Consider the following 22,806-nt stretch of genomic DNA (forward strand, 5'->3'; position numbering starts at 1 on the left):
GGAAGCCCAACCCTAGGGGGAAGGGTTTCTCAGTTTATGAAAGCATGAATCTGTGGACTCAAGACTTCTGGATGCCAAAACCGTATCAATGACTACTCTCATGGCACAAACCTAGAGCTGGAAGGAACCGAAGAGGCCCCTGAGTCCAAGCTCCTCATTTAATAGTTGAGGAAACTGAGGCCCAGAGAGGGGAAGTGATTTTCCCAGCGTCGCACCGGTAATAAGTAGCATAGCGAGTATCTTTGAGACAAAAATCCACTTTATAAATTATAGCAGTAAATTATGCTAAAATACATTTTCACAGTATTTTATGAAAAAAAACCAACAGGATTTAGAGCTATCTGGGATCTTAGAGGTCATCTCTTTTATTATACAGGGGAGGAAACTGAAGGTCATACAGGCAGCGAAATCTATTACTTTTGCCAGAAGGCCATGCCAGCTTCTAAGAACCAAAACTTTGACCTGCAAATTCACTTGGCCCCCCTCCTCCCAGGTTCCCTGAAATCCCACTCGGGCCAAGATTCCTTGGTTCTTGGGACAGGAGGTTCCATGTTAGAAACCCAGTGGTACTGAGCAGAATGAGTTGTCCCATTGACCCCCAAATGTGAAAAGTAAAATCTGTTGACATGTCTCATTTTGAAATTCTCTCACATTTGGGGGTCACAAACCAAAAATCAAGCAGCTTTCCCCTGTGACAAAAAGGTCTTTCTTCCTAAGCTAGAGATCATTACTATACATAAAGAGTTCTACTTATACCCCTTCCCCCTCAAGAAGCTCCCAGTGGGCCAAGAAAGAGAACTCCAAATAAATTGGAGATGAGATTAGAACTAATGATAGCTGGCAGGAAGAAAGCACTTCAGTGGTTAGAGACTATCTCCAATACATTACCTCACTTGATCCTCACAACACCCTGTGAGGTAGCTGCTATCATTCTTCTTCTTCTTCTTCCTATTTTGCAGATGAGGAAACTGAGGTTAATACTACTACTACTACTACTACTACTACTACTACTACTACTACTAATACTTAGCAGCGATGCGTTGCTATTTGTCCTTCGTTCTCAAAGAGGACCATGATGTCAGGGAGGTGATGCCCTGACATGTAAGTCAATTGGATTTAAGTGAGGGAGGGCTGTGCAAAGTCACCAGCCTCACTCTCTCCTCCAGAGCATAGGAGCATCAGTAGAATGCTGCCAGGCTTGCAAAGCGCTTTATAACCATTATCTCCTTTATTGTTGCTGCTGCTGTTATTCAGAGGGGAACTTGCCTATAGTTACATAGTTAGTGAGTATCAGAGGCACAAGTCCAAGGCTCTCCCAACTCCAGGCCAGTCCATTTCTTTAAGAGGAAATTGGGCCAGGTGGTAGAAGGCCTCAAGAGCCATGCTAAGTAAGGAGCAACAGAAGATTGCTATGCAGGGGAATAGTCTAAGTCGTGGGGACAATACATGAGAGTCAAGAGCCCTGGGTGCCTGCTAGCTCTGCCACCTGCTGAGTACACGATTATTTGCCATCTCTAGGGCCTCAGTTTCCTCATCTGTAAAAGCTCTAAACATTCTGTGGTTTCAGAATCCCATGGGGAAGGAGGTTCAAAGAGAAGGGGATAGCTATAGCAATACCTTCCTTTTTGTTGGGATCCCTCAGCTTAAAGTGCAACTCAGTGGCCAGCTCCTCCAAATAGCCTTTCCTTCTAGTGCTCCCCCAGCCCCTTCACTTGCTAACTACCCTCCCCCTCAGGCCCTCACACAGTACTTAGCACCTTTCCCATTTAATTATTATGCAATTGTGTGTATTAGCGTTATCTGCATTTGTGACTTATCTCCCCAAAAGACTACTTCAGAGCCAAATGAGTGAGGGCAGTGATTGTGTCTTAGCTAAACTTTGGCTCTTCCCCAGTGGTGAACATAGTGCTCTCAGCACCACAAATCATGGTACACAGTTACTGTTCCATAAGAAATAACAAAGATGAGGAATTCAGAGAAGCATCAAAAGACTTATATGAACTGATGCAGAGCAAAGTAAGCGGCCTTAAGCAAACAGTATACACAATGACTACAATCATGTAAATGGAGAGAATACAATAAAACTGAATGTTATATAAATGAAATGACAAAATTTGGTGCCAGAAAAGAGATGAGAAGATGTACCTCCCTCCTTTCATTCAGAAGTAGAGACTACATGTGTAGAATACTGTAGAAGCTATCAGACATCATCAATATGTTTGTTGGTTTTGCTAAACTGGGCTTGCTTGATAGGGGTGGTGATGAATGTGATATAAAAACAAAAGGTAGGCATAAAACTTTTTTTTAAAGAGAAGGTCTCATAAATACTTGGATTCCTTTCTATTTCACTTGATTTTTCAATTGATACTTAATAAGTTTAGATTCCTATGTCTCAAATAGTCCCCTGTGCTGCCAATAAAACCTAGCCCTCAGGTGCTTTACACAGTCTTTCTGGATGATGAGCATATTTACCATTACACACACACACACACACACACACACACACACACACACACACACACATGTCTTAATCCAGACTTGTGATTTCATTAGTATAAGGAAATCTTGGTATGGAATCGCCCTTCGTTGATGTAGATGGGGAACTCAGCTACAGTTACCTAGGGCCACTGAGAGGTTAAATCACTTGCCCAGAGTCACATAGCCAGGATGGGTCTGAGACAGATTTTGAACCCAGGTCTTCCTTACTCCAAGGAAGTAATTTTCTCCTATGTCATAAATATGCATTTCTTTTTTAAAAGGTGTGAAAAGTAGCATATCAGCTAGTAATAGCTAACACTCAGATAGAATTTAATGTTGCAAAGGATGCATCCTACATGCATCATCTCATTTGAGTCTCATATGGCAACCCTATGAGGCCAGTCCTATAAGTGTATTATCCCCCATTTAACAGATGAGGAAACTGAAGCTCAGAGAGGGACTGGCCTCAGAGAAGGACTCAGAGACATGTCCAGGGTCATACCTGGAGAAGTGTTAAGAGTGGGAATCAAACCTGAGTGTGGCCCTGCTCCTTACCCACATGCCTCTTGTGTTCTCAGATTGTACTTGCTTTTCACATGCCTACTACCTCACAGGGTTGTTACAATGATTTGTAAACTCTCAAGCTATAGAAATGGGAGCCATCATCTCATCATCACCATCATCATCATCATCATCATCTTCTTCTTCTTCTTCTTCTTCTTCTTCATTAAGATCTTGTAAGAGGCCCCAGGCTTCCCAGACAGATCTTCTGCACTCTTCTTCTTAGGGCCTGCTTTGTCTTTTCCAGGAGCTAGGGGTAAAGATGGAGAACACAGTTCCCCAAGGGGCACAGCTGGGGCAGGCTGTTCCAATGGGATCAATGATTTTTCCTGTGCTATGATGCCGAAACAGTGGCCAGGGTTCATGTTCCTAAAGTAGCAGAATGGAGCTTCTGACTTCATAGGTTAGGGGCAAATGCTTAGGGGCAAAACAAAGATCTCCAAGCATATGAGTTAATTATAGAATAAAAGGTTATAATTCATTTCCAGAATATAGCACAAATATCATGTGTATTGTTGAGAATCTGTGATTTCAATCAAAGATTAAGATCTGTCTATAACTTAGTAGGTTATTCTCAGAGAATAGCCCAGGGGTCCGAGAAGGCAAGTGACTTGCCCAGTGTCACAAAGTATCAGAGTTGGGATTTGAACCCAGGTCTTCCTATCTCCAAGGCCAGCACTTGGTCAACTTTGGTAAAGGCTGCCTTTCCCACCAATATAATACTATACTTAACCCGTGTTTGGTAGAGTAACTGAACAATTGTACTACATTTGAATACAAGCAGCCTCATGGCCTAATGTGGCAGAATTAAGCTTTTGAAACAATTCTGATGTAAAAGAAAACCATTCTGCTAATGGTACAACCACCCTCTGCTGACTCTTGAATGTTGACATGAATGTCAAGCCATTGAACAATGGCTATTGTCGGCACCAAGGTTACAGAGAGTTGACGGGCAATGTAATGAGTTGCCAAGCCAACTTTGATGATGGAAAGAGTACTGTGCCCTGAATGGAAGCCAACACTTGGCTCTACATACACCCATGTGGATGGGTTAGGACATAACCAGGAAGACCCCAGCACATGTGTGGATGCTGTAGGGGGTGCTGAAAAGTTGTCTTAATCTTTGAGCTTTCAGTCAGTGCAAGCATTCAGATTTCAACATAGGCCCGACCCCAGTGTTGAGGCATGGCTGCCTGCATAATTTTTGTTATGCAGTTGGATACTGTCTTGCAAATCTTGTCTGGACAGCCGCCTCCGAAACTCATTGGTGGTGAAGTAGTAGATGACCGGATCCAGGCAGGAATTCAGGCTCGCCAGGCACAAGGCCACCGAGTGGAATATCAGAATCACCTTCTGGGCCCTGCAGCTTTGGATTTTGTTGGCTTTGACCAGGAAATCTAAAGGAAAGCTGAAATGGTAGGGTGCAAAGCAAATCAAGAAAACCGCTGCACAGGTTAAGATCATCTTTAAAGCCTTCTTCTTCTCCCCGAGGTCCTGGGACACTGGATACTTCTCCTTCAGCGATAACACCGTCTTCCAGGAACAGTAGAGAACAATGATGAGAGGGGTGACGAAGCCCACCAGCTCCCCCACTGTCACCATGACGATGGACTGCGCCAAGTTCACGTTCCTGGTGGGCAGATCCACAAAGCACTTGGTCCGGTTGCTAGCCTTCTCATGGTTGGTCCGGAGAAAGGGGAAAAGGAGGCAGGCAAGGCAGATGCTGAGCCAGCCAGCTACGCTGATGTACAGATCACATTTCCTCTTGCAGTCAGTGAAGCGGAAGGGGTACATGAGGAACCAGAACCGCCGCACGCTAATGCACACCAAGAAGTAGATGCTGGCATACATGTTCACATACTTCAGGTAGAAGCAAAACATGCAGAGGCCTTCCCCAAAAGGCCAGTTGTGATTCAGGTAGTAAAAGATCCTCAAGGGTAGGGAGAGAACTTGCAATAAGTCTGCGATGGCCAGATTGATCATGAAGATCACAGCCCGCTTGGTCTCTTTCATGTAGCCATAGAAAACCCATAGAGCTAATATGTTTCCTATGAGACCAGGCACCAGGATGACTGTGTAAGTGACCGCATAAATAAAATAACGAAAATCTGTGTTGGCTATATCTGCTAGGGTACATGAATTGTTACTACTCATGTTTCTCTCCAGAGGCTCCCTCTGGTCAACGCCTAAGTCCACTGCCAACTGCAGAGCACGTTCAGTGACAGATAATGGATGGGTTGGGAAACCTAAAGGCATAGAATAATGTTCTCCTTTCATTGCTTCTGCTTGAGCCCCCGTACATGATTTGGGCGCTTTTCATAGAATTATGTGGACATTTGCCTTGGATTAGCATTCAGTATTCATGGATATGAAAGTGTAGTCTGTATGAGCCGCTGACAAACATCTATGGGCTTCCCTTTTTGCTGCTATGGTGGCAAGGCCTTCTGGGACATTATAACTTTTGGTTCCCTCTTTGTAGGATTCTGAATGTATCACTTAAGGACTCCTCCAAGCCCCACATGGTAACAGATATCTCTTGGCAGGTATTATCATGTGGTACGGTAGTGGAATGCTCTCTTAGGACTCTCTGGGAGACCCCCAAGTTTCTTAAAAGAACTGAGTTGTTTGGGATCATACTGGAGAAAAATACCATATTGGATACAGGTTTGGAGAAGTGGGAGAAGGGTCTGTCTATCACGCGTCAGAGCAAATTAACTTGTCCAGCTCATTTCTCTGGGGCTATCTCCATGGAACCTTTAAGGCTTGAAACCAGGATTGATGAACAACACTGCAAGGAAAAGAGAAAACAAAGTGAAACATGGAATCATTGTGAGGAAAAGGTTTAGAAGAGGAAAAGGTTTCTCCAAGGGAACACAGGTGAATTGTGGAATACTACAACTGGATACTACAACAATCCACTGATTCTATAAATGAGGGACCTGAAGTTTATAGAGGGCAAATGATTTTCCCAAGGTCACACAGTTAGCAAGCCACAGAGGTAGGACTAGAACCCAGCTCCCATAACTTCTAATCCAGTGTTCTTTCCATGTCTTCAATCTTCTTTGGTTCTTTGTTCAAAATGTCACCTTCTCGGACCTGTCCTCCCTGGTGGCCCAGGTCCTCCTCACTGCGTTGCCGAATTACTCTAATAGCCTTTAAGTCTTTCCCCTCCCAAAGGGCTTGGCCTCCTCAAAAGCCACTTCCATCTTGATATTCTCACCAAAAGTAGTTCCCTCTTATTTAATCCATCAAGCCCTCTTCCTGGCTGTCAAGGCTCCTCCTCATATGCCCTGACCCTGCCAATTCAACCTTACCTCCTGCTATTCCACACATTCCCACTTTGCTTGCATTAAGCCAAGCTCCTGCTGGTTCTGAAACAGGCTCTACCATTCACTAAACACATTTATTAAGCACCTACTAAGTGAAAAGTAGTGTGCTGGGCACTAGAGACATAGACATCCGCCGTGCTCACTCTTGCCTCTTTCTCTTTGCTCTCACTTTGCCCTCCCCCCAGTTTCCTTCCACATCCGTTCTCCTTTGTGATACTCTCAGCTACAGTCCCTCAGTTGGCAACCCTTTCTGTGATTAGATGCCTATCCTTCCTGGTTTCATTCACCTTTCCCAGTCCCATCCCCTCTACCCTACTCCTCACAACCCCACCAGAAGCTCCCATCCCCTGCACCCTTTTCTTGTACTAGTTTATGTATGTGGTCTATCTCCCTCACTTTTCCCTATTTAAATAGTTTTGGGAAAATAAAAGTATCAACTTTAAGGGATGTGCATAGCGATGGGTAAGGCTGGCAAGAAGAAAAGACTGAAGAAGAGAGAAAATAGTTGCAAGATGGGGAAAAACAAAGGACGTTGGCTGTTTTGCCTTTATCTTGAACTGGTGAGATGGTGTCAAAAGATTGGAGTACTTTCAAAACATGCCCTGACCTGGCCACAGAGACGTGAGCTGTGAAGTTTGAATTGAAGAAGCTGGAGAGAGAGAGAGAGAGAGAGAGAGAGAGAGAGAGAGAGAGAGAGAGAGAGAGAGAGAGAGAGAGAAAGTATGCCACCATCTCTCCTCCTCCAACCCCAAGCCAAAAGGGAACAGGACTTTTGGGGGAGGAAGGGCTCTTTACCCAGGTATTTCACCAAGATTTGGGGGACTCATCATTCCTCTTTCACAGGTTTCTGACTTTGAATGAAACATTCCCATTTCCCCCAGACATTGTGAAGTGTGTGCTTGCAAGCAGAAGGTAGGTCCTCGTATCCTGAGGATACCATGCATATACTGGGTGGGGGCTGTGAGCTAACAGTGAGAGAATTCTCCAAAGTGTACATGGGCCCTTCTTTTCAGAGAGAAGTTGTGCTGCAAGGGCTACACACCAGGAGAGCTGGTTGCTTCTCCTTAGGAGATCTACTACCTCAAATGCTGCCTGCCCACCCTCCTGGCAAACCTACTGCCAAGAAAACGGGACTTAATAGTGAGCAACTATGCCTCTAAGCACTTTTGAATAAAGAAAACTCTCCTCACCATCTGAGCTACAATGAACGTAAACAGTCCCTTATCTGTCTTTTAGGCAGACAAAAGACTATGGAGCTGGTTTTCTAGGGCGGGCCGCTATTCTTTGAGACTTTCCTTCCTCAGGAAAGCATCCACATTGTGAGGGACTCAGCCTGAATGAGATAATGATTTGAAGGAAGCGTCCCCATTCAAATAGGGAAGCATATTTTTTTCCCCTTGCTCTCCAGAGTTTTCCCTCATAAATCCAAAGCTGCTTCTGCAACTAAAACAAAAAATTGACCAAAACACAGCCTGCCAAGCTGGCCAAAAATCCCCCAAGGACCGAAGCTGGTTCAGACTGAGCTGTGGTCAGCAGTTATGACTGTTAATTATTAATATTTATTGATCTCTTCACCCAAGCCTTCTAAAGTATAACTTAAATTGACTTAAGCTCTGGTTCAATGGGATTATTAACCCAAGGGCTATAGCTGGGCCCCTGGCTGCAACTGGGACCCTTAAGTGACTTCCTCATTTGAAAGAGCCAAGGAACCCCTGGTTCCAAGGTACCGTCTGTCACCCTGGACACTTAATTTCACCGATGATCTAGGACAGAATGAGTTTTCTGAACTTGGCTCGTGTATGATTCCATTGTCTTTGGATAACTAGTTAATAAGAGTGAGGGTACTAATGACTGTGGGAATCCAAATTGGTGTCCAAAAGGAGGTATTATTTGAGCTGAGCTTTGGAGGAAGCTTTGGAAATCTTTGAGGTAAGACCCTGGGGTCACAGGGCCATGCACCTCACAGATAGGGACACTGAAGGACAGAGAAGTCAACTGACCTGTTCAAGGTCAGGACTAGTAATGGTGGTTCCTAAGATCCCTAGCACACTGCCCTAATCCAGGAGACAAGTTCCTCCCTATATGGCCTGAATGTGTGCATGAAAGGCTTGGATCATTTTTAGCACCAGCTGGTAGAGTTACCTCCTTCTCCGAGTCACCCTAGCTATCTGAAATAGCCAGTGTCCTCTCTCCTCTGACCCTAATTGGACATACCCTACAGATGGCTCTGATTGGAAAGGTTGAGCAGTAATAATAGCTGACATTTACATAGGGCTTTAGGCATTGCAAGACACTTTATATGCATTAGCTCATTTGATCTTCATAGCAACTGGGAGACAGGCTGGCACAGGTGTTACGCTTGCCCTTTTCTAGGGTCCTCATTTATGAAGAAACTGAGGCTTGAGGGGATTAACTGACTTGTCTGTTGTCACACAGTAACTGTCAGTTGGGGGCTGAACCCATGCTATTTCTGAAGCCAGGTCCAGCGCTATTTCCACTATGCTCTGCTTGCTGCCTCTCCCCCAGGTCTACGGCAGCCTCTCTCTACCGTGTTAGGAAGGCACAGAACGGGCTTTCCTGGAACAGGGCACCCTTCATCAAAGCTGCAAAACTGGCAAAGTTTATCCTTGTCTTCTACCTTCCCTTTTCTCTTTACCCTACATCCTTAGATATCAATTGTGCCTTTCCATTCATTGGGTCAGAGATTTAGAGCCACAAGGAACCCAGTAGCTCATCTTGGTTTAACCCCTTTATTTTCTAGAGGCCCTGAAATGTTGAGTGCCAAAGGGCTTTGAACATCAAGTTTCTGATCTGCAGTTAGGAATGTTTTCCACTATGCCACCTTGGGGTCCTTCAGGGCCTGGTTCTTACCTGGTTAAAGTGTTTTTCTCCCAAGGAAAAATTTGCATTTTGATAGGGTCTGAAAAACTCTTACTACAGGAATAAATATCTTGAATGGTGGGTTTTCAGGCACCATAACAAGCTAGGTGTGGGGAGCAGAAATATTTTGGGGGAAGGAGACAGGAGTCAGGTCATTCTCCAACTTATGCCCAACAGGGGCTTGGCCTAGCCTCATCCCCAAATACCAAGTAGTTCTTTATTTACCGAGTGCCTTAAAATGAATGGTTTTGTTTAACCTTCAACGAGACCCCGGCAAAACAGTCAGAAAGTAGGCATTAATATTGGAGTTTTATAGATGCAGGGACTCAGGCACAGGTGATGTCTACATGCCAACATAAGATGTGTTGGCTTAAACATTAATGTACCTTTTGGTTATTTGTGAGGCCAGCATAACTGTTAGCAATTGAGGTGACCCCCACGACCCTCACGAAATGAACCAAGATATTTATTTAGAATAAATGTAAGGGCTTGAGCCTTGAGACCATGCCATAGAGGAACGTTTGAAGAAACTGGGGCTGTTTTGCCTAGAGAAGACTTGAAAGGTAGATGGATGGATGGATGGGGGCTAAACTGGAGGATTTGAAAGGCTAGGCCGATAAAGAGTAGTAGAGAAGCTTCTGGTTCAGATACGAGTTAGACTCAATGACCTTTGGAGGTTCCATCCAGCTCTGAGATTCTGTGACAACTCCCTGGTTCATTGGGACACTCTCCCATCCTTCTACTGGATATGAAAGAGTGAAGGGCTTGTTTGCCCCAATCCAACAGGTTAGCTGCCTGTGCCAAGGCCATCTCTGTCAGGACTTCCACGTTCCCTTCTTCACTTTGCCTGTGTAGTGACAGTTTTTCCAGTCAGTAGCAGAATTGGGTCAACTCTTGCATTCCCTTGGACAAACTAGCACAGAAAAATGCTGGATCCTGTATCTGGGGACTCAATTTAATTTCTCAGGGGCACCGGGCCTGGGTGCAAAACTTGGCACTCACTAGCTGTGTAACTTTGGGAAGGTCACTCGCTCTCTCTTCTCAATCTCACCATCTGGACTTGATGTCTCTTCCAACTCTAAATGCATGAAACTGAATGTGCTGAATGTGAAAGAGAAAAACCACCCAATACCTGCATTTTTATTCTCAAACAGATGGTTCGCTGAAAAGTGAGCAACACTCCATTCATTTGCTAAACCAAGGAGCTTATTTGAGGGGGTTTCTAAACCTTTAAAAAAAAGTATTTGGGGAGTGGGGGTAGTGCTAATGATACTAAAAACAAAGAAGAAAAGAAAAAAAAGAGCATTGATGGAACATTATCAAAATATACAGAAGAGAAGTCCATAAAGGTATACAAGGAGGGCAGTGTTGTAATTACCATGTTAAATGTGGTGGAAGCTTAAAATGGAGACAAACTGCACATGGTATATTCAATTTCCTTGGTGGTCCTTTTTCAGTCTTTTGTAAATGGAAATGTTCATGTTTGTTGATGACTGTCAAGTCCTCATAATTTAAAAATTTTTATTTTAAGCAAAGAAAGAAAAAAACAAAGCTATTTTTCATTTTCAATCAATCCCATTAGGTTCCAGGTCCTGAGCTAGGTGCTGAGGATACAGGGACAAAAATGGGACCAGTTCTTTCCATCAAGGAGGTTGTTCAGGATCATCTTGAGGGAGCAGAAAGAGGGTGTCAGTAAAGTCTCTGAGAAGAATGGGGGACCAGCATCCTGGATGTGAGAATCATGGCAAAGCTTGGAGTGGTGGAAAGAGATCTGGGGCATCAGCAACTGTCTCGGGGATTGCTCCAGGAAGGCTTTGGGATTGGCCAGCATGTGCCGATCTATAATCTACCGTTTGGCCGACTCTGCCCTCTTGTTTTGCTTTCTTTCCTTAAAAATCTTGGCATGATGTCCCCAAATCACAAAGAAGAATGCCACACAGGATTGAGGCTACGTTCCGTTTGTGTGTGTATTGAGAAGGTAAGAGTGGCGAAATAAACATTTTCTTTAGGGACATTTCCTTTATAGAAAAAGGAGTTTTCCATCTTGCTTCAGAATTAGTAAGGAGACAGCTGTGATATAGGAGGGATAGCATTGACTTTGGGGCTCCCGAATTCCAGCAACTCAGTGGCCACTGAGTCCAACCCAAGCCTGACAAAGAATGCTTTCTACTACATACCACACTGTCAATGGCCCCTGGGTTTGAATCCTGGCTTTGCTACTTCCTGTTTGACCTTGGGCAAGTCTTTACCTTCTCTAAGCCTCAGTTTTCCTTCTATGGCAAAGGAAGGCTTAAGGGATCCTTAGGATTTCTTCCAGCTTTAACAGACTATGAATAATTTGAAGAGGAGAAATAAAGGGGTAGGGGTGGGGGTGAGAATTTTCCATGGGAAGGCCTCTGTTTATAATAAAGTTAACCATTTACCTGTTCACCCTGTGACTCGAAACCCAATGAAATGGGTAACTAATGCTGTCTCTTGCCAATGAAGATATGTGCTAATAAAATAATTTTGCAGCATATACCAAATGGATGCTTTGCTGAATCAAGTTGAAATACCACTTGGATATGAAGGATTGATGCTTCGTTGAGCCAAGAATTAATGTAACAGAGGGACCTTTCTGGCTACGGGGCTCAGGAATAACTATTTAATCCACCCCATAAGCGTTGCTGAGCAAAGTCACTCTTCCACTTGTGAGTAAGCTACCTATCACATGCCCCAGCAAAGCCGGAGGATTGTTGGTTGATTAACATTCAACATCCTTCATTCATCCCCAGAGCAACACAATCAGAGAGCTAGAATAGACCTTCTGAGAGTATTCAGTCCTGACCCTTGACCTCAGATAGAGCTGCCCCTTAACCTTGGTCACTTCTACAGATTGGAGGGCATCGCTTTTTTTTCCCTTTTCAAGATCCCTTGGAGGGATAGCTCACACAATCTTTTCTTGGAAACCCGTTCCAGCAGTTAAAACAGCCCCAAGGCAGTGTGTACAGGATGGCGCCTAAATAGCCTGGGAAGCAATTAACCAGACCGTGCCTCCTTGGGAGTTAACCAGCTCTGCCCCGCTCACGGGGTCATCGCAGTGTTTGTTCAAACAGGTCTGTGCTGCCTTTCTCGACCCAAGCCTCCCAACTGGGGGCCAATGGTCAAACCCAAGCAGGTTCCCAGCCAGTATTATTTTTAACACCTCCTCTAGGGCCCCATAGAGCAATGGAAAGAGGACGAAAAAGGTGGAGGTCAAACAATACAGTATTGTCAAGGCAGCCCTTGTCAGACCGGAAGGTCTTCCATGTGGCTAATCTACATTCCACTGGCTACAGGAGAAAGCCATTTCCTCTCGTTCCCTCCTCCTTGGGGAGAGAAAGAGTACATCTGGGCACTCCAGTTGGTGTCATGAGCCTTATTGCACTTGAAGCCCATGACGAGGTCATCCCTGGGCCTGGCATTGTTAGACAAAGTGGTGCTGGGCTGCCTTACCCTTGCAGGATCTATTTTCCAACCATGGCAGAGCAAGTGGTATTGGGGAGGCTGCCATGGCTGGGCACCAGAAGTTGTTGGGACTTGGAAATTGGCCCTGGCATGAATCTGACCATAAGCTGCTCCTTTTCCTGGAAAGTCACCCCCAAGAAGTTGACAGGCCACTTAAAAAAAAAAAGCAAGGGGTGGGGTTGGAAGGAGAATAGTGAGGCTTCCTCTTACACAGACCCTGACCCTCCCTGCCCTCATGCCCCATCACTGAGTCACAAGATAGGGCTCTGCTTAGACTATTTTCTCGGACTGCCTCTAAACTCAACTCTGGTTCCTGAAAATCCACTGTACTAGAGTGGAAAGCACACTGACTCTGGGGTCAGAAGACCTTGGGTCAAGCCCCACCTTTGATGTGACCTTGGGTTAGTCCCTTAACCTTCCTGAGGCTTAGTTTCCCTATTTGTAAAGCAAGGTGAGCTAGGTGGTTCCTGAAGCCCCTTGTAGCTCAATCCTATGATCCTAAGACCTTGATGGTAAGGCTCTCCTCTTTGGGGATGGAGCAGTCTAGTAGAGCTGAGCAGCCTTGGGAGGTTACCTTCTCTTTTGGGCCTGGGGCACCTCTGTCTGTAAGCTTCAAAGGCAGCTCAGGATTGAAGGCTTATGTTCCACTGATGAGGCGCCATGGCTTAGAGCTGGGGGGGGGCGGATTTCAGAGACCATCCAGTTCACCCCCCTTTATTTGACAAAGGGGGAAATTGAGACCCAAAGAGACCTGTAGGACTTGCCCAGAGTCTCACAGCTACTAAGTAGGAGCAGAGCCTCTCTGGACTGTGTCCTTTCCCCTCTATCACACTGCCATGACTAAATTTTTTTTCTCCTCTTTTTATGCATCACTGGCATGCCAGGGAAAGTATTGAGGTCGGCCTATAAGACATTGAGGTAGATAGATTAAAACTAAAGGTAGCCAAATATTTGCTTGTCGAGGCACACCATATTTTCAAACCCCAGCGACTTGCTCCATTGCACTTGTGTGTGTGTGTGTATGTTGTATACACACCAAATTTTGTAATGAATACTCTCTTCTTCGAGGACAGCTCACCTTGTCTGCCCCTTTTAAGTTTCAAGATTCCAGCCTTTTCAGTTTGGAGAAGCTGATGTAAAGATCACAAGGTCTGTTTACAGTGGGGAAAGTGTACATATTTCCTGTCCTCAGCCCTCTTGAATGCTGGCTTTATGTTTGGGGCCAGACAGGAACGTTTGGACAAGAAGGGGAATCTGGGGGTGGGGGGTGGGGAAGTTATGAGCTTTCACACTTATAGAAAATAGACTTGGTTCCAAGATAATCGAGCCCTATTGGTAGGCTTTACCTTTCTGCAGGCCTTCTGGGGCCTGCAGTTATAGGACCTATCTCCTACTCAGTAGGAACAGCATTTACCTGGGTGACCTCACTCAGGTAAGTGGAGGATTTGGGGCTGGAAGGGGCCTTGGAAATAATAGCCATGTTAACTGACATCTCTTTAGTACTTTACATGTTATGGCCCAGTTTTTCCCCATCCGGCTTGTGGGGTTGGTAGGCCAAGAACAGATACATTCCATTTCACGGAGGAACAAAATGAGGAATGACTTGTCCAAGGTCACAACCTGGGGCTTGAAGCCAGGTCTTCTGGCCTTTGTCCAAAGGGGTTTTCACTCTATGCTGTGGCCAGTCACAATGAACACAGTAGCAAACTCATGCCCACAGAAGACCACTGTCTTTTTCAGGGTCTTGGTCAAGTTTACAGTTATTCACCACATCCCATGCCACCTCCCAGGTCTTCGGCCCTGGTGTTAATTACCCGAATTTGATGGATGAGGACACTGAGGCTTTGCGAGGTAAAATCATTTGCTGGTAATCACATGGCTAATAAGTAAGAAGTGAGATTAGAAGCCAGGGCTCCTGAGGACAGGTCCAGTGCTCTGGGCCCTACATTCTGGCTGCATGTCTCAGGGTTGGAAGAAATAAGCTAGAGTGCTGGGGCTGGGAGCTAAAAGGGCAGAGGAGATGAGGCAAAAACACCAACAATGGAAGTAGTCTTTGGTGTTCTTCTCCAAGAGCCAGCTTGAGAATGAGGCAGATCAGGCAGCTGTCTCCTGGTGGGATTTCAGGGGCCCCAAAGCCCCTCTTGTCCCCTCTCTCATGCCTCCCTCCACCTGTTCACTGAGGCTTGAATTTTTTTTTTTACCTGGGGACAAAGCCATTCATTCCATGAGACAGCCTTGAAATGCAAATACCCCGAGAGAGGAAACACAGGGCCTTATATTCACCCAGAGGAACAGATGCCAGCCCTGGGCTGGCTCCTTGAGTCAACAGTGTGAGGGTGGCAGCCAGAAATGCTAATGCCCCCTTGGGCTGCATTCAGAGAGGCTCAGTGTCCAGGCTGATGGTCCGGCTGTCTTCTGCTGCTCTGGGCAGACCACAGCTGGAGGGCTGGCTTCAACTCTGGGCGCCACAGCCTAGGAGGGACGTTGATACTCTGGACAGCATCCAGGGAGGGCAACCAGGAAGACCTTGAGCCTAGGCCATGTAAGACTTGGTGGAAAGCACTGGGGGTGTTTAGCCCCAAGAAGAGAAGACTTGGGGGGGATGAGGGAAGGTGAGAACTGTCTTCATATATATGGAAGAGGGACTAGGTTTGTTCATTTGGTCCCAGAAGGCTTAGAAATAGGATCAATGAGTGGAATCTGAAGAGAAGCAGATCTAGGTTTGCTGTGAGAGAAGAGCTGTGCCAACAGGAAACAGGATGCCTAAAGATTTTGGGGGGGAGGGGTTGAGGGGGGGCTTCCTTGCAGGTCTTTAGGCCAAGGCTGGATGACTATTTGTTGGTACGATGTGAGGGGATTCTTGTTCAGGCATGGGCGGGCCCCATTATGAGACAGGACTTCGAGCCTCAAAGCACCCTGGTTCTAAAGGGTCAGCTCATTTACTGCCATGGAAACTGAATATTAAAGCTGGAAGGGACAGTAGAGGTTTTCTAATCTGATGCTTTCATTTTTACAAATGGGGAACTGGGGACCCAAGGAGGGGAAGCAGATTTCCCAAGGTCACACAGAGAATAAGTAGCAGAGATGGGAGGGGACTCCAACTCTGGGTTCCTAATTCCAAATCGAATGTCCTTTCTACTATACCACAGCTGCCTCAATTTAGGGAAATTGAGGCTTAAGGAGAGAAAGGTGGGAGAACAGCTTACCAGCTCTAACCAGCTTGTCAGCACTAGAACCCAGGTCTTCTGATTCTGAACCAGAGATCTTACTGCTAAACCCTGGTTGACTCTAGGAACCAAGTGCCTGCTAATGGCATCTTTTGGCTCTTGGAGAAATCTTCCCCATCATTGAGACCTCTGAGTAACCAGAGCTGAAGCTAGCTGAGCCCTAGGACTAACCACCCATTATTGGCAGGCAGCCCCGTTGGTCACTCATGTACTACTCGATGGCAGTGCCAAGAGTGGAGAGTCCCAAGAAGACATGCGCCCTTTCTTGTTAGGAAGCCGCTGGCCGGGCACTTCTAGGACCAGTGGTCCAGAGGCTCATAAGTCTAAGTCTAGAAGGGACCTCAGAAGACACCTAGTCTACCACACACACACACACACACACACACACACACACGCACACACACACACACACACCCCTCATTTTACAGATGACAAAACAGAGGCCCAGAGAGGTGGAAGTGACTTGCCTGAAGTTCCAGAGGGAGTGTTAGAAGTAGGGTTTGAACCCAGATTTTCCAGCTCTCTCCACTGGCACCAAAGCTGCTCTGGGCACGTATTCTAGTACTATTTAGCTTATACACCCTCTTCAGCTTCTCCTGGAAGATGTAACTCAGGCACCACCATCTTCTACATGAAGCCTTTTCCTGATCCCTCCCACCTGCTACTGCCCTCTCTCCCAAACCACCTTGTACTTAACTTCTTTGTTACATTTGTATTTATTCTGTATGTACTTATATGTGCACTCATCTTCCACATTAGAATGGGGCAAGAACTATTTCATTTATTGGATTTGTATCCCTAGCAGATGTCTGCCAAATAGTGTCTCGGGCAAGTAGGGAATGACTGGACCAATGGAGTCCGTCTCTTCTTCTCAGCACCTTCTAGGGTCTGGGGCTAGAAGATCCAGCCATCTGCAGCCCTCAGGAAGTCTTGCTCTGGGGAAGGGGAGGTGGTCCAGATTGGAAATTGGGCACTGGGTACCACCCACTAGGTACGTGTTTTCCCTGTTTTCCAAAGACAACAGCATGCTACTCTGTATACACCACAGAATCATAGTGCTAGATCTGGAGGGACCTCAATTCAACTCACTCATTTTACAGATGAGGAAGCTGAGGCAGAGTGATTTGTCCAAGGACATACAAGCAGCACATGGCTGAGCTGGGATTTGAACTTAGGTTCTCTGAGTCCCAAACTGACCCTTTTTCTACTACACCACTGGAACCCTTGCTTCAAGCCATCAAGGAGCCATTATTTTCTTCATGTGGGGACTCTCTTCCAGTTGCTCCTTATAACTTCTCCATGCTTTAACAGACCACCTTCCCAGATACGGGGTAGGCATCCACCATTAGCCTTTCTCCTTGAACGCCTATGGACAGGCTTCAAGACAAACAGTGGAAAAAGTCCTGTCCCCACTGTAGCCAACTTGGTGCTGAGGCGTTGTGTACTTTGCCAGTCTAGGCCTTGGACAAAAGATGTCCAGTCTGTCACTGGCCTGTACTCGAAGCCTTTCCAACTTAGTAGGACCTGCCTGAGCTTGCCCTCCCTTGGCATAGCCTTCAAGAGCCCAGGTTGCTCTTCATGCCATAAAGAGGCACCAGAGGGGGACAGCTAATGACAACTGTTGTCACTGGATATTATTTAGACTCAAGGTCAGGAGAAAGGCTAACCTATCGGGTACAAGGCATTGGCTTCTGTCCAGTTGGCTCCAAAAGTAGAAATGTATCTCCCCCTTTTGTCCATGTCTGTCATTCCTCCTGTCCATTCTGAGGTGGAGGAGTTAGCTGAGAAGAGCAAAAATCTAAGCCACCCTTGTCTTTTCTGTGGGGCCCCTGAGCCATCATGCCCAGCTGTTCCCAAAAAAGAGACCTTAGGAATTGGCAGGGACACAGCGACATCTTCCACCCAACCAGGGACTGAACAGAGAGACTAGAAGAAGCTTGACTATGAGGGCTAATGAGTGTCGATATTTGAAACAAATCAAGATATCGAGATGGCATAGTGGATAGAGCGCTGAACTTGGACTCAGAAAGACCTGAGTGGAAATCTTGCCTCAGACACTTAGTTGTGCAACCCTGAGCTAGTCACCTAAATTCTCCCAGCCTCAGTTTCCTCATCTATAAAACTGGGATAATAATAGCACCTGCCTCTTAGGGTTGTCATGAGGTAATGAGAAAAGCTATATAAAGTGCTTTGTAAACAATAAAGCACTCTATAACTACTAGCTATTATTGTTGTTATTATTAGAATTTTATCATCATCATCATTATTATTATTGCTACTGAGGATGACTCCAGCAATAATTCCAGCTTCTCTGTGTCTTTCTGGACCAAAGTCACTTATGTCCAGTAATCTTTTCAAAAGAGGAACCAGAATCCACTGGGGGACTCTCTTATCTAACTGAAGACCAACACAGTGCCCTGGGTATAATAGCACTGCCTCAACTTCCTTTTTTTTTTAATGTTTAATGAGCAGAACTTCTCCTTGGAGTTGCCAGACCTCTGTGTAGTTGTCTTTGTTCTCCATCAGACAATAGCCAAGCCCCCGACTTGTAGCTCAGTGTATTCTTAGACCCCAGAGGTATTCAATGTGAAAGGCACCTCTGTCGCCAGCTTGAAGGTCATTCCTCTTGTAAAACCCCATGATCGCACTTTATTTAGCAACTTCCCAGCTGTTGTTTTAATCACTGGTTGTCTGCCTTTGGGAGGCTTTGGGCCATGATAGAGGCCACCTTTTTTGAGCCTTTTTCTCCTCTTTTCCGGCCAGTGAGCAGGTTACATTCTGATTTCCCTGACTAGGCTTGTCGTTGTAACTGGGAAATGTGCTTTTCCTCAATGGTTATCTGCCAAGGGATAAAAATAAACACAGACCTGGCCCCCATGCCACTGGACTAATTAGGGCCCCTCCTAGGAGCTTCTAGGTGGACCTCCCAGTGGGTCCACTTCTAGGATCAGAGAATTTTGAGCTCAAGGAGAACTCAGTCACCCAGTCCAACCCCACCACTTCACACAGAAAGAAACTGAGGCCAGACAGGTTTAGGTAGCTCACCCAAGGCCACAAAGTAGCAGAGATGGGATTTGAACCCAGATAGGCCTTGGTATGAGTGATTGGGAATGAAAATACAAAAATTTTAAAATAGATATAGGGAATATCTCCCTTTCAAAGTGGTTTCCTACCTGCTCCAAGCAGATCTTTGTATTTTTGAATCTAACTAGAAATTGAACAGGCATATAGGTAGTGCAGTAGATAGAGTACTGGGCCTGGTGTCAGGAAGACTCATCTTCCTGAGTTCGAACCTGGCCTCAGACGCTTCCTAACTGTGTGTGACCCTGGGAAAGTCACTTCACCCTGTTTGCCTCAGTTTATTCATCTGTAAAATGAGCTGGAGAAAGAAATGGCAAACCACTCCAGTACCTTTGCCAATAAAACCCCAAATGGGGTCATGAAGAGTTGGACACAACTGAAACTAAATGACTGAACAACAACAAAGAAATTGAACAACTTCATTGCACTTTTAGCTTAACTACCCCTATTTTGCAAAATCAGAAGGGTAATCCCCTTCCACTAATGTGAGGGGAGGGGAGAGTAGTAAACTTAAAATCATTCTTGACTCTTCAGAATGTGTATATATATGTGTGTGTGTGTACATACGTATATATATGTATATATATATATATATATACACACACACACATATGTGTATGTGTATATACATATATACATACATATATAGTCACAATGTATTTGAATTGATATTTCCTTCATGGACCTCCAAGGCAGAGCAGAGAAAATAAAAATAAAAGCAGATAGAGTTTTTAAAAAGAACTAACAGAAACCACCTCGAAGCCAGAGTAGGGCTTTCATCAGGGTGGGCTGCTCTCCATAAAAGGAAGTGACTCCTTGCCTAGCCAGAAGATGAGCCAAGAGGACAGTATGATGACCCAAAGATAACTTAACCAATCCAAAGGGAGGAGAGAGTTGAGGCTGGGGCCTGATGGAGGCAACATTGGCCCGGGCAGTTGAATCTCCCCATTGTTTAGCTTCATTGCTCAGTACCTTCTCTCTTCCCCCAGACAGAAACTTGGTCTGGTTGCCCAGCCAAAGAACAAGAACATAGGACCACAGATGGAGCACTAGAAGGCACCTTAGAGGTCACTGAATAAACCCCCTTCATTTTACAGGTGAGAAACTGAGGCCAGGATAGATTAAGAGACTTGCCCCGGGTCAGACAGCTAGTAGTAAGTGTCTGATGGGGGCCTTGAATCAGTTAGTCAATAAGCATTTATTAACTGCCTTTTATGTTCCAGGCACTATGCTAAATGCTGGGAATACAAAGAGAGGCAAAAGACAGTCCTTGCCCTCAAGGGGCCCAAACTCTAATGTGGGAGACAATAGGCAAACAACTTGGATGGGTTGTCCCAGATTATTGCCCCTCCCACCAAACTTCCTTCCACTAAGTGTATTCTGGGGAAAATGGAAGTCAGAATGTGTTTCTCATGCCAAAATGGTGCCAGTACATAAAGTGAGTTTTATTGGCTTGTGGATCCCTACATTTTCCAGCCAAAGGAACACAAATAATGCCTATGGTGGTAGAGAAGGCTCTTGGGAGCTAGCTGGGCTGCTGAAACTGAATTTCTAGGATGCCACTAGTTTGCCAAAGTTAGGGTCAAATTGACTGTCTTAGTGTTTCTGATAAGGTGGTCACCAAACAATTACACATGACAAAACATCAGAGCTGAAAGGACTCTTGAAGGTCACTGGGTTCAACTTTCATTTTACAAAAGAGGAAACTGAAGTTTGGAGAGGAGAGGAAAGATCTTGCTTAAAGTCACATCTAGTAAATGGCTGAGCTGGGACTAATTCTGGTCTTCTGCCCACAAATCCAGTGCTTTTTCCACTGTGCTAGGCTGCCCTCCTAGTAATTATGAAGATTTCAATCAGCTCCACCATCTCCCATCTGAGTATCTTCTTGGCTTGGAGACCATCAAACCAATCTAGTCCATTGATTAGGCCAAGATGGACATTGGAGTTCCAAGAATATTTATCCAAGTCACTTTCAAAGAAGTGAAAATGGATAACCAGAAAGCTAAAACAAAGTTTATTTCAAACTAACCTGAGATAGATTTCCCCACCCTGCTCTATCATTAGTGCTAGCACTACCTTCCCAGTCCCCCAGGCTGGAAACTATGAAATCATCTTTGACTCCCCCTCCCCACAGCCTCCCCCACATGCAGACCATCCTGAATTACAGTCCTGCTGCTTCCTCCCTGGCACAGTTTCTCAGCTCTGCTTTTTTTTTTCTATGCAGCCCAGAGTCTTTTACCTTGCTTGAACCCCCTTACTCTTAGATTGTGGCCACAGCCTTGCCGCCTACTCCATCCATATAGCCCACATGGGGCAGCAAATACCCACCCAAGGAAAACCCCTTCAGCAGAGAGGGTAAGGGGATTTCCCCAAGAGGCAAGCTCATCATCTGAGAGAGGTCATAACACCCTCCCTTTGGCTTTTCCCCCTCCCCCACAAAATCTCTCTGGTCTTTACCCTGTATGAGGGGAGCCTACAAAATATGAAGATTTTTTTTTCAAATAGATATACAAAAATGGAAAGGTAGCCACATGCATGTATCCTCTTAAGTACTGAGCAGGGATTAAGGGCCAGGGGTGGGGAGAGGGAGGAATGCATCACTGTTATTCTAGTCATGCTTCCATTTCCCCAAACATGCAGTCTGGTGTCAGGGAGAGAGCGCTTGGTTCAAATCTCAGTTCAATTATTCGCTAGTTGTGTGACCAAAAATCAGTTGCTTCTAACTGAGGAAGTTGGGCTAAATTGCATCTCAGGCCTCTGTTATAAATTTAAATCCTATATGTTGGAGTGGACCTGGACCTGAGTTCAAATCCTGCCTCAGACACATTAGTTGTATGACCCTGGGCACGTCACTTTTCCAACCTCAGTTTCCTCAGTTATAAATGAGGGGGTTGGATTCAATGGGCCTTCAATGACCCTTCTAGCTGTAACTCTGAGATTCTTCTTGGGAACTATTTTCAAGGCCTCGATAATGGCAAATGTTCATTCTTGGATTTTGGAAATGACCAAAACAGAGCTAAAACTGGAAATTTTCACATCTGGGGCCCCAGTACAAGCTGTGTCCAGGGCAGGCGGCACCAAGCATAGCCTTGACTGAATAGCGTAAGGTGGAGGAGGAAGGAAGGACACCCCAACCCACAGTCTGCTAGCCTCCTATCCCAACTGATTATTCTTGCTAACTTTTGGATGAACTCAACCATGATGGTGAAGGGTCTTGAACAGAAGATAAGTTGAAGAAACTGGGAATGTTTAGCCTGATAATGAGAAATTCAGGGGGGCTTGAGAGCCATCTTCATTTAGATTAGACTTGTTCTGTTTATACGATTCAGAATCAGGATTGATGGGAAGAAGTTACAGTAGAAAATTTAGGCTTAATGTCAGGAAACACTTCCTAACAATGTGAGCTCTTCCCAAGTAGAATGGATCACCTTAAGAGATGGTGGGCTCCCCCTCGATCAAGAAGAATAGATGACCTCTTGTCAAGTATCTCATAGTAGGTATTCCTTTCATGCGTAGGTTGGACCAGATGGCCACCGGAGTCCCTTCTAATCCTCAGATTCTGTGATTCTCTGGTTCTGTGACTACACCTGCTTATCAGTACTCTCGAAATTCAGCAGCCTGGGACAGAGTCCTGGTTGCCCTGGCCTCCTCATTTCTTCTATAAAATCAGAGAATTGACTAAATATTCTCATCTGTAACATTCTGATCCAACTTCCAGAAGTCATAAGGTATTGTAATATTGCTCAGTTGAATTAGATGGCCAA

At 45.4% G+C, this 22,806-nt stretch overlaps 1 protein-coding gene across 7 annotated transcripts in view; it reads right to left on the bottom strand.

The window, feature by feature from the left end:
• Positions 1 to 241: 241 nt before the first annotated feature.
• Positions 242 to 22,806, bottom strand: part of GPR174 (G protein-coupled receptor 174) — a 42,258-nt gene continuing 19,693 nt past the window's right edge. For all 7 annotated transcript variants that reach the window (XM_020964584.2, XM_020964583.2, XM_020964580.2 and 4 more), the window contains one exon: positions 242 to 5,827. In XM_020964584.2, coding sequence (XP_020820243.1) covers positions 4,195 to 5,316 — 1,122 coding nt within the window. In that variant the 5' untranslated portion in view covers positions 5,317 to 5,827 and the 3' untranslated portion in view covers positions 242 to 4,194. The remainder of the gene's footprint in view (positions 5,828 to 22,806) is intronic.

The sequence above is a fragment of the Phascolarctos cinereus genome, unplaced genomic scaffold, assembly GCF_003287225.1.
Source record: "Phascolarctos cinereus isolate Bilbo 61053 unplaced genomic scaffold, phaCin_HiC Scaffold_8;HRSCAF=390, whole genome shotgun sequence".
Lineage (NCBI taxonomy): Eukaryota > Metazoa > Chordata > Mammalia > Diprotodontia > Phascolarctidae > Phascolarctos > Phascolarctos cinereus.